The sequence below is a fragment of the Gorilla gorilla genome, chromosome 10 (genome assembly GCF_029281585.2).
Source record: "Gorilla gorilla gorilla isolate KB3781 chromosome 10, NHGRI_mGorGor1-v2.1_pri, whole genome shotgun sequence".
Classification (NCBI taxonomy): Eukaryota; Metazoa; Chordata; class Mammalia; order Primates; family Hominidae; genus Gorilla; species Gorilla gorilla.
The window spans coordinates 48159439-48174192 of NC_073234.2; the positions used below are offsets into that span (position 1 = coordinate 48159439).

At 48.1% G+C, this 14754-nt stretch overlaps 2 protein-coding genes across 9 annotated transcripts in view; one reads left to right on the forward strand and one right to left on the reverse strand.

Annotated features, from left to right (window-relative positions):
* On the reverse strand, nt 1-10142 carry ZNF740 (zinc finger protein 740). Of its 3 annotated transcripts, none has more exons than XM_031001172.3 (7): nt 10005-10142; nt 8849-9164; nt 5849-5998; nt 5413-5502; nt 4812-4935; nt 4380-4498; nt 1-3381 (listed from the first exon to the last, which is right to left on the reverse strand). In XM_031001172.3, the coding sequence occupies exons 2-7, from the start codon at nt 8855-8857 to the stop codon at nt 3292-3294; spliced, it is 582 nt and encodes a 193-aa protein (XP_030857032.1). In that variant the 5' UTR covers nt 8858-9164; nt 10005-10142; the 3' UTR covers nt 1-3291. The 3 variants fall into 3 exon arrangements, with proteins under 3 accessions (XP_030857032.1, XP_055213134.1, XP_030857030.1); XM_055357159.2 differs by having other exon boundaries at nt 8651-9164; nt 10005-10135; XM_031001170.3 differs by having other exon boundaries at nt 1-4498; nt 10005-10135.
* The window catches only part of CSAD (cysteine sulfinic acid decarboxylase), a 25747-nt gene continuing 20461 nt past the window's right edge, over nt 9469-14754 (forward strand). The window contains exon 1 of one of the 6 annotated variants that reach the window (XM_019038679.2): nt 9469-9616. The gene's annotated coding sequence lies outside the window, so the exon portion shown is untranslated. Of the gene's footprint in view, nt 9617-9804; nt 10111-10176; nt 10276-14754 lie in introns of those variants that run through there. The other 5 variants (XM_055357154.2, XM_063693967.1, XM_019038678.3 and 2 more) reach the window with 5 other exon arrangements.

Below are 14754 nucleotides of genomic sequence, written 5' to 3' on the forward strand. Positions count from 1 at the left end.
TAGTATGTAGAAAAGCCCCATTTTCCTTTTATTTAAATATCCTAAATATATCACGAAGGAACATACACTGCACTTTAATGGTAAAAAGATACAAGTTTATAACATCTTATAAAAACTACCATTTAAAAGTGATCTTGTCCATTTGATATTCCCCTCCCCCATAGCAAAATAAGTATATTATTTAAAAAAAAAACAAAACAAAAAACAGGGTGGAGAGGAGGATAGGAAGGGGACAGTTGATAAAACCCCAGGGCCACAGCAGAGGCAAAGGGCATCTGGGGAGAGGGTTCGAAGCTGTGGCGGACTCCACTAATGTAACCCTCCAATGTCAAGCCATGGGCGTGATCAGTAGCTAAGTGATGACAAGGCTGTTGGGGGTGGACGGAAAAGACTTGGGGCAAAGCAGACTGTTTATAGCCTGAGCTGGTAGGGCCTGGTGCAGCAGCCTACCCGGAACTGGCACTACTCTTTCCCAGGTTCCCTGACTCTCCGTCCTGGTCTCTGAGAGCGTGCCCTATTTCCGTTTCCCCCACTCCAAACACACCTGAGGCATCTTCCAGTGCTAGGCCCCATGCTGGCCAGCAGGGGTGGGGCATTGGGCCCATGAGCCTCTGCAGCGGTGTGAGTCAGTGGCTTCCCTGGGGTATCCGTGGGGCTCCCGGGCCCTCTGGATGCCAAATCACTCCTTTCACTGCTTTGCGCCTCTCTTCTCACACATGCATTGCCCCAGACATCTGCGCGGGAACTGAACCAACCACCTGCTCCTGAGTTTCCCTCACTGGGTCCTTGGCAGGGGTGGCTCTGCTATGGCTGTTCGCACATACTCTCTGAAGTTCCCTCCCTCCCACCCACCCAGGCAGGAAACCAAGGTCTGTGGGAACCCAGGGCACCTTCTGACCCAGTACACACATTAGTACACATAGGGGCACAGGTCACTCATGTGAGACTTATGTGAATCTCTCCACATACACCCCTATCCCAAAGAGACTACCTGTAAGTGGCAGGGACAGAGGCCTCTCATTTTCAAAAGCACTTTTGGGAGGATAGTTTTCTAAATATTTTTAAATGGTTTACAGGGTGCTGGAAGATGTGGGGTGAATCATCCCAGAAGTGAAGGACAGGAAAACCCCAGATCCAGCAGAACCCTTGAACAGGAAGGGGGCTGGCTCACATGCAGAAAGATGCCCCTGCTTGCAGGGACCACAGGGCTGATCCAAGGACTGAGGTCTAAGTTCTGGACCACATCAAATGGGAGTGTCAGCATAGAGCTATAAGAGTACATGGCAGCAAACACTCCTCAGCGTCTCCCCAAAAGGATCTCAGATGCTGTCAGGGAAAATCGAATGGGTGCCATGCCTGCTTTCTTTTTCCCTGAAATACTCATACCACAGAGGTATGGACAACCCCCTCCCCAACCCCACCCCTCCAGAATAGGTAACAGCCAGGAATCATTGCTGGTATCCATTCTTTACATTTTCTGGGAAATGAAATCATACTTCCAGGAGTTTCCCATCTCAGACCCTACTGACAGCTTGGCACTCAGGTTCACCCAGTCTCCATGATTACTAAGACAGTTCCCTTACCCGCCACAGGTCAGGTCAGGTTACAGTGGGGGGTCAACCAAACCCCAAAACTTCCTATAAGGATTCTTTCTTTAGCAGAAAGAAAAGGTTTATTTCACCTTAGAAAATTCATGTTCACAAGCCCTGGCTTGGGTTAGAAACATCCTAACCGCCAGGCTGTTGAATTCATCTTAAAAAAAAAAAAAAAACCCTCCAAAACAAAAGCCCTTCTGTTCCCTAAATTGTGTTCTTCAGCTCCTGCTGAGACCTCAAGCACCCTTCATGTTTGGGCAAGAGGAGGCTATTTTCCACTCATCCTCCCTGAAGGTGAGGGCCAGAGAAGGGCTTGGCTCAATAATATGCCATCTCCTGCAAGCATACAAATACATGCACTCATATCTCACACACACTCTCTCACACACACACACACCCCTGATTACTTTTTTGGGAGTGGACAAGGTGGTGGTATTGGAGCAGAGAGGAGCAAAGAATATGGTTAAGAATGGAACCTACATTAGGTTTCTTCTTTAGTCTTTTCTCTGCAGCACCCCCACCCCCATCCCCCACACTCTGTTGGGTAGGGATGGCCATCAGGAAGCAAGCCGAGATCTTGTTTTTTGGGACCAAAGGACAGACCCCTCCCTACCTCCTCTACCTGAATACAGTGATAGGACTTGGGGAGGGAGAACAGCTCCTACTGCTCAACAGGCATGTCAGAAGACCCCAGATTCCTTTGTTTCTTGAGCAGCTGTTAGCCAACTTGGGACCAGTCTTGGGTTGTTCCTAAGAGGGCACAAGGAGAGAGAACCCACTTTGACTTCCATGACTCCTTGCTCAACACATCTGTCTCACTTTAGGAGTCAATGGCAGCGAGGTAGCCACAAACCATCTCCAAGACCGACTCCCCAAAAAAAGAAGAAAAGGGCTTCATGGGCCACTCTCACCCAAGTTTCCTCCTAAAGGCATTTGAGCTGATGCCATCAGGTGCCAATGTGACATGGGCCATGACAACACCCACAGGCACAACTCTTCCTTTTCCCTTGAGGAAGGAAGAGGTGCCATCCACTTTTTGGATCCAGCCCTTGTCTGCTCCACCCCGTTTTTCCTTTTGTCCCTACAGTGTATAAGGAAGCCAAAGTAAGCTCAGCTGCCATTCCTGATCTTATTCTTCCTCAAAAAGGAGGCAAAGTGCAGGATTGTGAAACACTGAGGAGCTACTGCAACTAAAAACCCAGTTTCTGGGGAGAGCTGGACCAGCTATAGTCCCTACTTTGGACCAGGACCCTTATGCCTCTGGATTACCTGTATCCACAGTTTACCTGCTGAAGTTGCTTTTGGATAAACAAAAACAAGAACAGAACAAACAAATCCCCTTCCCCAATCTTTTCCATTTTAGCTGCCAGCTGGAGTCCAAGGTTGTGGGAGCCACACTTCAGTCTTGGTCCTGTACCTTGAGTCCCCACCTATGACCTCAGCCAAGGGTCCAGGGACTAGCTCCCCTACCCAGGAATGCTGTAAGAACTTCCCCGAGATACTCATAGTCTCAGATTATTTACAGAGCTGAGGTTCTGGGGCCACTGTCCCCTGATGCACTCTTCTGGTCTCCTCGGTCCACTCCTCCAGGAGTGGGACAGGTTCACATGGGGCGGTGGTGGGACCATCAGACCAGAGGGGGTGTGCTCTTCGGCAGGTTCTTCCGATCACTCCCACCACCCGGGGCCCCTTGCGCCTATAGAGAAAACTGCCCGTCGGAAGTCTTGGACTGGCACCCTTGGCACATCCGTTTGTGTCTGAGTAATCGATCTGTCCGAGAAAAACACTGAGAAGAAAGGGAGGGTTAAGTGCCTGAGCAGAGAAACGCAGCTACCTGTTGGCTAACTCATTCCTCTCACAGGAGGCAGATACCACATTCTCCATCCCCTCAGCACGTGCACAGACAGCAGGAGCACACAGTGGCGGAGAATGCAAGCTCTCGGGCCAGACCGCCTGGGGCTGAATCTTGGCTCTATCACTCAGCAGCTGTGTGACCTTGGGCAAGTTACCTAACAGCCCAGAATCTGCATACTTATCTGCAAAACTGCAAAGCGAGGCTAAAAGTACCTACTCACAGCACAGCTGCTTTATTCATCAAAGATTTATTGAGTATCTATCTCAAGGCAGATACAGAGTAGAGAACCAGAGGAACAAAGTCTCTGCCCTCATGGAGCTTTTATTCTAGTGTCTGAAGATTCAGTGTAAGAGTGCAGAGCAAAGCTTGGGACCTAGCAATGCATCCAGGAAGTGTTAGCTATTATCATTTCTCATCTCTTGTTCTTGCCTTGTTTTGGCCCCAGCTCTTACATTCTCATCAGATCAGATACTGACCCCCAGGGCAAAGATTGTATCTCTTCCTCCAAAGTGCACTAGCTCTGAAGTTGGACTGAATCCCAGCTCTGTTCGTGATCTGCGGTGTCCCTGGGAAACTTAACTTCTCTGAATCTCAATTTTCCCATACGTGAAATAAGGACAATACAGCTACCTTAGGGAGTCAATGTGAGCATTAAATAAAATAATCTATGTAAAGTATGCTCTCACAGTGCCTGGCATAGAGTAAGTGATCATGGAATGCTATTATTATTATTATTATTATTACAATGTTCTAATTGCTCCTCCCCATGATCAGCTGCATAAGGCCAGACAGATGCACTTCACCCCGATGTGTTAACTATTATGGCGAGTAACGCTGGTGGCTCTTTTGTCAGGCAGGAGTGGAGGGTGGCCCTGATTCTTGGGGAAGAAAAAGTGTGTGGGGGGGATTGTAGCAGGGATGAGCCTTACCTGATGACACCGTTCACACTGGTAAGGCTTTTCACCACTGTGCACACGCTTGTGGCGTTCCAGGTGGTACTTCTGGATGAAACGCATATCACATATATCACACTCAAACGGCTTCTCACCTGGCCCAGGTGGACAGAGAAGTGAATGTGGGGAGGTATGTATGGTAGGGACCTCATTCCAGTTTTCTCAGAAACTTTAACTCTTAGTAATGTGTAGACACCTAAGTGATCATAAACGGGGAGAGGTCCCCAAAGGTGCTGGTCTCAGCGACACCAGATACAAAGCCATGCAATCTCTCTGCTTCATTGACTTATCTTCTTCCTTCATTTCTAATACTTACCCATTAAAATAAACCCAACTAGAGCCACAAACAGACATGGAATACAAGCGATAGACTATTCTCCCCCTTTTGAATATAAACAAGAGACTTACCAGTGTGAATAAGGATGTGCCTCTTTAGGTGGTAACTGCTCCGAAAGGCTCCAAAGCAGTGTTCACAAACAAAATTTTTGGGAATCTTTACTTGAAAAGAACCATTTTGTTCCACTACCACCACCTGGGGGCAATAATCAGGCATGTCATGAGGCCACCACTGCCCTCTTCCTGGAGACACTGTTCTACTCTGGGTCCACTTCCAGCTGTTGGAGAAATGAACCTCTCTGATGCTGTCTAAAGGTGCTGCCATCTCCTGTACTCCATGGAGGTAAGAGACCCTTTGGGGAAGGAGGTGGAGTGGGTAAGCTGTCTATCCTGTCAAACCCAGCAGTCTGAGTATGACTTGAGCTGGAGCCTGCCTGCCCCCATGCCTCGGGATCTAGGATCTCATGCTCCCCAACCTGTACCATTACTGTTCCAGCAAGGCAGGAGATCAACTACCAAGGTAGTCTCTGGATGAAATCTGGGGGACTCACTCACTGGCTATCAGAGATCAAAGCATCTAGGGAAAGCTCCAGGTTACATGGTAGAGGGAAGGAGGAGGAATATTACCCCATTACCAAACTGTATGAGTTTGGGGGATCACCCCATTACCTGCCTTTTTAACAGTCTTTTTTGAATGAGAGGCCTCAGACAAGCTGTCATCATCTTTGCGGCTCCGGGACTTATCACTGTCTTTTCGGTGACCCTTTGAAGACAAATCAAATCTAAACTCATAGCCCATCTCGGAACATGAGATGAGACCCAATGCAGCTCTCAGACAAAATTCATAAATGAGAGTAAACCACCTGCCCTGAAAGCTTAGAGGAAGTATACAACTATTTCCTCTCCAAGCACCTGGTCTTAAAAGAGTTGAAGGTACACAAAAGACCTTCCTTAGCTTTGTGAAATACCAATGTTCATCCATTCCCCAGCTGGATCCCCTTGCCCCACTTCCCTATGCGGAAGCATCAAGGAATCAGAGCTTGGTATCTCCTGGCAGAGAGCTTGGGCCACCCGATCCCCAGGTGCCACAATGGACTCAAGCGCTGTACCTGACTCGAGCACCTCAGCACATCAGGGCTACCTGCCCGCTCGCCATTCTCGGCCTGCTTGCTGGCAATCTGGCTCAGCATCATCTTCTTGCTGGCTGCAGTGGGAACCAAACTCACACCTGCTAGGCCTTCACAAGCCAGGAGACTTGCCTAAGTTGAAAGGAGATGAGGTGTCAGGTCACCTGGCAGGGCAGGGCAAAAACAGACTGCCATCCTCTATAGAACTACCTTTTACACCCTGCTACAAACTGCTTCTCTACAGGGAATGTCCCTCCTCACTGCCAAAGCCTTGCTTCCTTCAAGAGTCCTCCCTAACTCATCTCACCAGGAACGACTTATCTTGTCATCCTTCAGCATTTAAATATAGATCAAGTAAATAATCAAGTATTACTGACACCTTTGTCATCAGCACTAGGCAGTGTGTGGCTACATATTTCTTTGAAGGTATTTCTAGGCCTTAACTGTGAGTGGGTACGAGGTTCCATCTTGCTAACCCACTGACACGGGAGATTCCTTCAGGACCTTCCTCCTTCCTCTCTCAACAGCCCTCAGCTGGGCCGAGTGCAGTGGCTCACACCTATAATCCCAGCACTTTGGGAGAATGAGGCGGGCGGATCACGAAGTCAGGAGGTCGAGACAAGCCTGGACAATAGGTGAAACCTTGTCTCTACTAAAAATACAATTAGCCAGGTGTGGTGGCACACACCTGCGGTCCTAGCTACTTGGGAGGCTGAGGCAGAAGAATCGCTTGAACCCGGGAGGCGGAGGCTGGAGTGAGCCGAAATCGCGCCACTGCACTCCAGCCTGGGCAACAGAGCGAGACTCCCTCCGTCACTCTCACACACACACACACACACACACACACACACACACACACACCCTTAGCTTCAGAGCCCACTTTTGATTGGCAAATCTTGCTGGTGCCAACTGTATTTTCTATCGGTTTGTTTCATTTTTTGCTTGGTGGTTGAGACAGGGTGTCACTCTGTCGCCCAGGCTGGAGTGCAGTGGCACAATCTCGGCTCACTGCACTCTTGACCTCCCTGGCTTAAGCGATCCTTCTACCTCTACCTCCTGAGTAACTGGGACTTCAGGAGAATGCCACCACACCCGGCTATTTTTTTTTGTATTTATAGAGACAGGGTTTCACCATGTTGCCTAGGCTGGTGTGGAACTCCTGAGCTTAAACAATCCTCCAGCCTCAGTCTCCTAAAGTTCTGGGACTACAGGCTATTTCTCCCTTTAGATTTTAAACTCCCTAAGTATTTACCAATTGCAACTGATATGATTTTTGGAGTTCAGTATTTCTCTTGACCTCTTAGGCCATTTATATGTGTGCTTGTATGATCACATTTTTTCACATTCCTTGCTCCATATATAATTTAAACAATTACTTAAGTAAGGTATGTTTAAGTAAATTTCCAGAAAACTGCCACATTCTTCAAACTGACTTCAGTTAGCTGGCATTAAAGAAAATACTTTTCTTACTGAAAAAAAAAATTTTAAGAAATCGTTGGTCAGCAAACTCACAAATTTATGAAGAAATTCCTTTTAGATGATCAGTACATTCTGGGACCCCTCCCTCCACCTTCTGGCACTTTGGAGTGAAAGATCCAGAGTTAAAATCTTAGCTCAGCTGTTTGCACTCTATAATCTTGGGCAAGTTATTCCACCTTTGCAAGCCTTAGTTTCCTTACATGAAAAATGCCTGTCATAATGCTTATCCTTACAGGGTTGATGAAAAGTAAACTAAGACGTAAAACGCTTAACAGTGTCCAGCACAAAGTTGAGTCCTTAGTGGAAGGCAGCCTTCTCAGAAGACTGAATACAATGCTGAGAAGTGGGTTGCAAAAGACAAAGGAAGAAGAAACTGACAGGCTCCTATTCTATATGGAAAGGAGGAAGCTGTGCATTCAGAAGCAGCTGGAGGAAAGCCAATTATACTACAATCAGACTGCCATCCTGGTGAGACTGGTAGGGGAGGTTCCCTAGAAGCAAGCTGGGAGAAGCTCTGGAGATGTGTCCACATAGCTATTCTACTCAGATGACTACAACAGCCTATCTGCTCATTCTGTCTCTCCAGTCCATCCTCTACCTCCACAATAATGACCTTCTACATAACACTGATCTGATGCCACTCTGCTGCTTAACTTAGCGAGGCATAAAAGGCCTTTGGGTTACACTCTGCTTACTGCAGGGAACAACTTCCTCACCTATCACTGTCAGTACTACCTCCATAACTATCCCCATTTAAATCCCTTACTCCGTAACTATCAAACAACCTGCAGTACTCGGAACCTCATCACATTTTCCCATGACTCTAAGCTCCTGCCCATGCTGTTCCTTTTATCCAAACACCCTTCTCTGCTTGTTTAGCAAAATCCTATGCATCTTTCAACCTTCATCTTCTTTTTCTATCCAAGCAGAAGTACTGTTCTCTCCTATGTACATACCCCTATTATTGCACATTCCTCAATCAACAGATTCAGAGTCTCTACTACTAGCCAGCCACTATACAAGGCATTGTGAATATAAAAATAAATGGCTTTCCATCCCTCTCCCGATCCCAACTAGCCTGGAAGCTCACTGGGGACAAGGACAATCGTATTCATCTTTGTATTCCCAGCACAATGCCTTGCATGCAATAGGAACTCAATAAATTCCTGTTGGAAAAAAACAAATGAAGCATTCACCATACTATTCACTCCCTTACACCCCTCAGCACTTAATGTACCAAATGTAAACTGAGTACACTTTGCTTTGCAAATGTCCCATCAGTGCCTGTGATGCAGTATAGCCTACCTCCTTCATTTGACTGGAAGCTCCCTGAAGGCAGGGGCTGTGGCCTGTCTCCTTTCCTTCCTCTAGATCTCCCCCTGGTGCTTAATACAGAGCTTGGATCACTGGGGTTGGTCAATATGTTGACTAAGGCAGCATTCAAGAGTGAAACTGCAAACAGGCTTCCCAGTTATCTTGGAGGAGGACTCTAGAGCTTTTTACCTGAGCCATGCTGATTTCTCACTTAAGGCAACCCAAAAGTTCAGGAGTTCCTAGGTCCACCTTTCCTTGAGACACTGTCGTTTTGAAGAACTGTCACCAAATCACGGTAACGACTCCTTCGTGTCCCATCAGTCCTGTTGCCATATTGAACTTTGTCTTCAAATAGAACTTAGTGTCCTCCAAAGAAAAGATAGGTGTTCCAAGAATCCCTGGACTCTGCCTGGCTCCTGCCTATTGTCTGAAGAAAAAGAGAGTCTACCAGTCTTGGTTTTCCAGTTGAATTCTCTTGATGAAGCTCACGATCTGTTTCAGAAACCTGAAACCAGAAAGGAAGAGGGGGGCTGCTAAATGCAACATCTTCAGGCCATTACAACGTGCGATATGAACTTTTTTTTTGCTGGGCGCTCTCTGTGAAGCTCAGAACGAGGACATGAGTCAAGAAGAGTTTTCTTTCTAGGTCAATAGGACGAACTGGTCTCCTGGGCAAGGAGTGGAAGCCAACAGGAGCCAAAAGTAATTGGGGCCTCCTATGGAGGAACTCTGCCAAAAGGAAAGTTGCTTGGATTTGCCATCTCAGGAATGGAAGAAGGGGGCGGAGACCCTTTGGGGCTTTTGTGCCCAGTGGGCCGGCCCGAAAAGCTCGCACTTTACAGAGGCGGCAAGACTAGGGTGGAGGAAAGCTCAAGGGCCATCGCTGGGTGCTTCGGTGGCGGGCAGAAACGGGACTGGCAGTGCCCACACGTGTGCGTTTTCCGCGTCCGCCCGAAGGTAGGGAAACTCGCTGCGGAGGTGGAGGACAGGCAGGCGAAGCCCGGCGCGATGTGTCGCCCGCCTCGCTCCGGCCAGCCAGCCTCTGCACCCGCTGCACCAACCGGGAGCAGAGCCGGAGAGTGCCGAGAAGCGCGCGAGGTGCGTGCTCGCGCCCGCGTCCCCTCCGAGAGCCCTCTCCCGGGCCGGGGACGCGGCGGGACGCGCGGGCAGGGGGCGGTGTGCGCGCACGGCCTTTCCCCTCCCTCCCCCGGAGATCCCCCTCCCTTCGCCACGCGCCCCTCCTCCCCTCCCCTCCCCCTTCCCGCGCGGCACCCCACGGCTTGCGAGCTACTGAAGCGCTGCCGTCTGTACGGACGACGCTGCGGTCTTTGGGGCGTGCTCCTACCTGCCAGGCGCGGCCTCCCGCTGGCTCCCCGGCCGCGCGGCGCCTCCTCCAGGCCCCAGCACACCCTGCCAACCCTACCGCCGCGGCTGCCCCCACCGGGACCGAGGCAAGTTTACAAACACCAACCCCGGCCCGTTTCCCCGGAAGCACTTCCCCCTCCCCCTCGTCCTCTCCGCCGAGCGGCTGCATCCACTTCCGGGCTCGGCAGCTAGACTAGCGGGGGCAGCCTCAGAGCTGGTGAGGTTGGGGACGCACGGAGAGGTGCAGCTGGGTGAGTGGGCGGCGCCGTGCGCCGAGGGCCTGGAGGAGGGAGCGCTGAGGCCCGCGCGTGCGCCGTGGCCGGGGCGCGCCCCGGCCGCCATCGAGACTGAGGGCAGGACCCTCGGCCCTGCGATGATTGTACGCTGGGTGCTCGATGGCAGGAGGGTTTGCTGGGTGAGCTGGTTCAGACTCCTTGAAAAATCGTCGTCACTCTTTCTTCCTCGCGGACGTCCTGCCCATCGCTCTGAGCCGGCGCCCCAAGTAGAGCCAGAGTAGTTCGTACCTAGCCTTTTCACGTAACTCGGCCGAGGTGGTTCTTCTCCGAATTTTTTCCATCAGGCCCAGATTAGCAGATTTTGGGGTCAGCTGGGAGAGGCGTTAACTTTTCTTCGCACACTCTTGCCTTGTGCGCTCAACCACAGTCTGAAAAGGAGTGTTCTCGCAGAGGCGTTCCTTGAGTAGCCCGAGGCCACACTGCTCACCTCCCTGCAGAAGTCAAAGCCCCAGCCCTCCTCTGCGAATCCCGAGGCCAGTCTGGTTACCTTCTCCCCTTCCCCCTTTATTCCAGGCCGTCCAGCATCAAACACTAGCCTCCACACGTGGAAAAGACCCTGACTCCCACAGTAGACTAGTCTTATGGGAGACCTGGCTCTTGGGCCAGGCTGCATTAGGAAAATGGAAACCAGACTGTCTTCAAATTCTGCCTAGCCTTAGCCATTAGAGAGAGGTCCTGCTAAAGATGGACTGCAAATGCGCTTGATGGAAGGAGATGTCAGTTCCACTTAAGTGCTCATTTCTGCTGTAGGTGATATTATGTCGTGACTTTAGGAGAAGTAATGGTGATACCAAAAGAAAAAAAAAACTCTTATGATGAAAAAAAGACAAGGATTCTCAACTTTTTTTTTTTTTTTTTTTGTAGACAGATTTCATTTCCCTGAGCCACTCCATGATTTGGGCCATTGAAAGTACGTTTTTTGTGTTTTAGGATCATTCTAAAATAGAGACAAAATGGAGAAAGAGAGAGATAAAGAAACATCACCAGGAATAAGTCTTTTAAATCTTTTTTGAAAATTAGCTCCTACTTATTTTACAAATCGACACAACGCAAAAGTATAAAAGACACAAAATGGTTATTCTCCCCCTCTACTTATCCCATGCTCCTGAAGGGAATCATTCTTACCAGTTTGGTATATATGCTTTTAGGCTTTTTTCTGTGTTCATACAAAAATCTTTTCAACCAGTATTTATTGAGCACCTGTAATGCGCCATACAGTGTATTTTAGACATCTGAGTCAGCTAACGTTTAAAAAACTGTTGCACAGTATTCCAGTTTATGTGTGTGCCTTGTCCCATCTTGAACATTTAGGTTTCAGATTTTTTTGCTTTATAAACAATACAATAATGAACATCCTTAAATAGTTATCTTTTTGCTCCGGGCAGGGTGGCTCACACCTGTAATCCCAGCACGTTGGGAAGCCAAGGTGGGCGGATCATCTGAGGTCGGGAGTTCCAGACCAGCCTGACCAACATGGAGAAACCGCGTCTCTTCTAAAAATACAAAATTAGCCGGGCGTGGTGGCACATGCCTGTAATCCCAGCTACTCGAGAGGCTGAGTCAGGAGAATCACTTGAACCCGGGAGGCGGGAGTTGTGGTGAGGCGAGAGTCGTGCCTTTGCACTCCAGCCTGGGCAATAAGAGTGAAACTCTGTCTCAAAAAAGAAAAAAAAGTTACCTTTTGCATTTATAAGGATTTATAGATAGGATATGTGCTTTTATTTAAATTTATTTTTATTTTTATTTTTTTTTTGAGATGGAGTCTCACTCTGTCACCCAGGCTAGAGTGCAATGGCACAATCTTGGCTCACTGCAACCTCCGCCTCCCAGGTTCAAGCAATTCTCCTGGCTTAGCCTCCTGAGTAGCTGGCGCCTGCCGCCAGCCCGGCTAATTTTTTTGTATTTTTTAGTAGAGATGGAGTTTCACCATGTTGGTCAGGCTGGTCTTGAACTCCTGACCTCAGGTCATCTACCCACCTTGGCCTCCCAAAGTGCTGGGATTACAGGTGTGAGCCACCACACCCGGCCCTATTTTCATTCTGTTTAAAGATAGGGTCTTGGTCTGTTGCCCAGGCTGGAGTGCAATGGTGCAATCAGGGCACACTGCAGCCTCAACCTCCTGGGCTCAAGGAATCCTCCCATCTTAGCCTCCCAAGTAGTTGGGACTACAGATGTGGGCACCTGTGCCTGGCTAATTTTGTAGTTTTTTTTTTTTGTTTTTTTTGTTTTTTGTAGAGACAGCATTTTGCCACGTTGCCCAGGCTGGTCTCGAATTCCTAGGCTCAAGCTATCCATTGGCCTTGGCCTCCTAGAGTGCTAGGATTACAGGATTGAGCCACCATGCCTGGCCGGATATGTAAATTTTAATAGATTATGTGAAAATGAATTGTAAAAGTTTGTAACAACTCCCATGTTTACTCAGAACCGTGTGTGAGTGTTTCCTATTCCTACAACTTTGGCAATGTTTAGTGTATGCTATGAATTTTTTATATGGTTACTAGTTTAATAGGTGAAAAATAGTATTTGTTTTAATTTTCATGTCATTAATAGTGAAGTTAATATTCTCTTATTGCCTTTTTTTTTTTTTTTTAAGAGATGGGTCTCTGGACAGGCACGGTGGCTCACGCCTGTAATCCCAGCACTTTGGGAGACCGAGGTGGGCGGATCACCTGAGGCCAGGAGTTTGAGACCAGCTGGGCCAACATGGAGAAACCCCATCTCTACTAAAAATACAAAAAAATTAGCCGGGCTTGGTGGCACGTGCCTGTAATCCCAGCTACCAGGTGGCTGAGGCAGGAGAATCACTTGAACCCGGGAGGCGGGGGTTGCGGTGAGCCCATATTGTGCCGTTGCACTCCAGCCTGGGCAACAAGAGCGAAACTCTGTCTCAAAAAATAAATAAATAAATAAATAAATAAATAAATAAATAAATAAATAGATGGGTCTCCACGCTTTGTTGCCTTAGGCTGGTTTCCAACTCGTGAGCTCAAGTGATCCTCCCACTTCAGCCTTCCAAATAGGTGGGACTATTTTATTGCTCTTTGACCATTTTAATTGTTTTTGTAAACTGTCTGTTCATATCCTTTGCCCATTAAAAAAAGGTAGATCATTTGTATATTTCTTATTGATGGTAGAAATCCTATCTGTGTTATGGATAATAACTGTTCTTTGTCATCTGCATTTAAAATATTTTCTCTTTTTCACTTATCTTTCAGCTTTTGAGATAAAAGTCATGCTTTATGGGAAAGTATTTGAAACATTTCTGTCTTTGATGGGAACAAGCAAGGGATGTTTACTATTAAAACTAATATTTTAGGAGAGCTTCTGGCCACCCTAAAGCCTCCTTGATTTCATATATATTCATCTTACAAAGAGAAACGATTGACAATGTAGCAAAACTATGGAGTTCAGCAACATGACCAGATGTCAGATTAACAAACAAAAATTATATAAATAAAATATAAGAATATAACCAACACTAAAATACCATAGAATAAATAATCCAATTCACAATAAAAACATTATATTTTGGCCAGGCGAGGTGGCTCACACCTGTAATCCCAGTGCTTTGGGAGGCTGAGGTGGGAGGATTGCTTGAAGCCAAGAGTTTAAGACCAGCCTGGGCAACATAGTGAGACCCTGTTTACAAAAAATTAAAAAATTAACCCGGCATGCTGGCATGTGCCTGTAGTCCTAGCTACTCAGGAGGCTGAGGTGGGAGAATTGTTTGAGCCCAAGAGTTCGAAGCTGCAGTAAGACATGATTGTGCTACTGCACTTCAGCCTGGGTGATACAGCAAAACCTATTCTCTAAAATAATAAATTTTTTTTTTTTTTTTTTGAGACGGAGTCTCGCTGTGTCACCCAGGCTGGAGTGCAGTGGCATGATCTCGGCTCACTGCAAGCTCCGCCTCCTGGGTTCTCGCCGTTCTCCTGCCTCAGCCTCCTGAGTAGCTGGGACTGCAGGTGCCCACCACCATGCCGGGCTAATTTTTTGTATTTTTAGTAGAGATGGGGTTTCACCATGTTAGCCAGGATGGTCTCGATCTCCTGACCTCATGATCCGCCCGCCCTGGCCTCCCAAAGTGTTGGGATTGCAGGCGTGAGCCACTGCTCCCAGTCCCTTCTGGTATTCTTGTTTTTTTTTTTTTGAGATGGAATTTCACTCTTGCCGCCCAGGCTGGAATGCAATGGCGTGATCTTGGCTCACTGCAGCCTCTGCCTCCGGGGTTCAAGCGATTCTTCTGCCTCAGCCTCCCAAGTAGCTGGGATTACAGGCATGCGTCACCACACCCGGCTAATTTTTGTATTTTTAGTAGAGACAGGGTTTCACCATGTTGGTCAGGCTGGTCTCGAACTCCTGACCTCAGGTGACCTCAGGTGATCCACCTGCCTCGGCCTCCCAAGTGCTGGGATTACAGGCTTGAGCCACTGT

Coding starts and splice junctions, on each gene's coding strand:
- ZNF740 (XM_031001170.3), bottom strand. Junction 5,503..5,848: donor TGCTGAGGTGCTCGAGTCAG/GTACAGCGCTTG, acceptor TTGTCTTCAAAG/GGTCACCGAAAAGACAGTGA. Junction 4,499..4,811: donor GCACATCCTTATTCACACTG/GTAAGTCTCTTG, acceptor CACCTGGGCCAG/GTGAGAAGCCGTTTGAGTGT.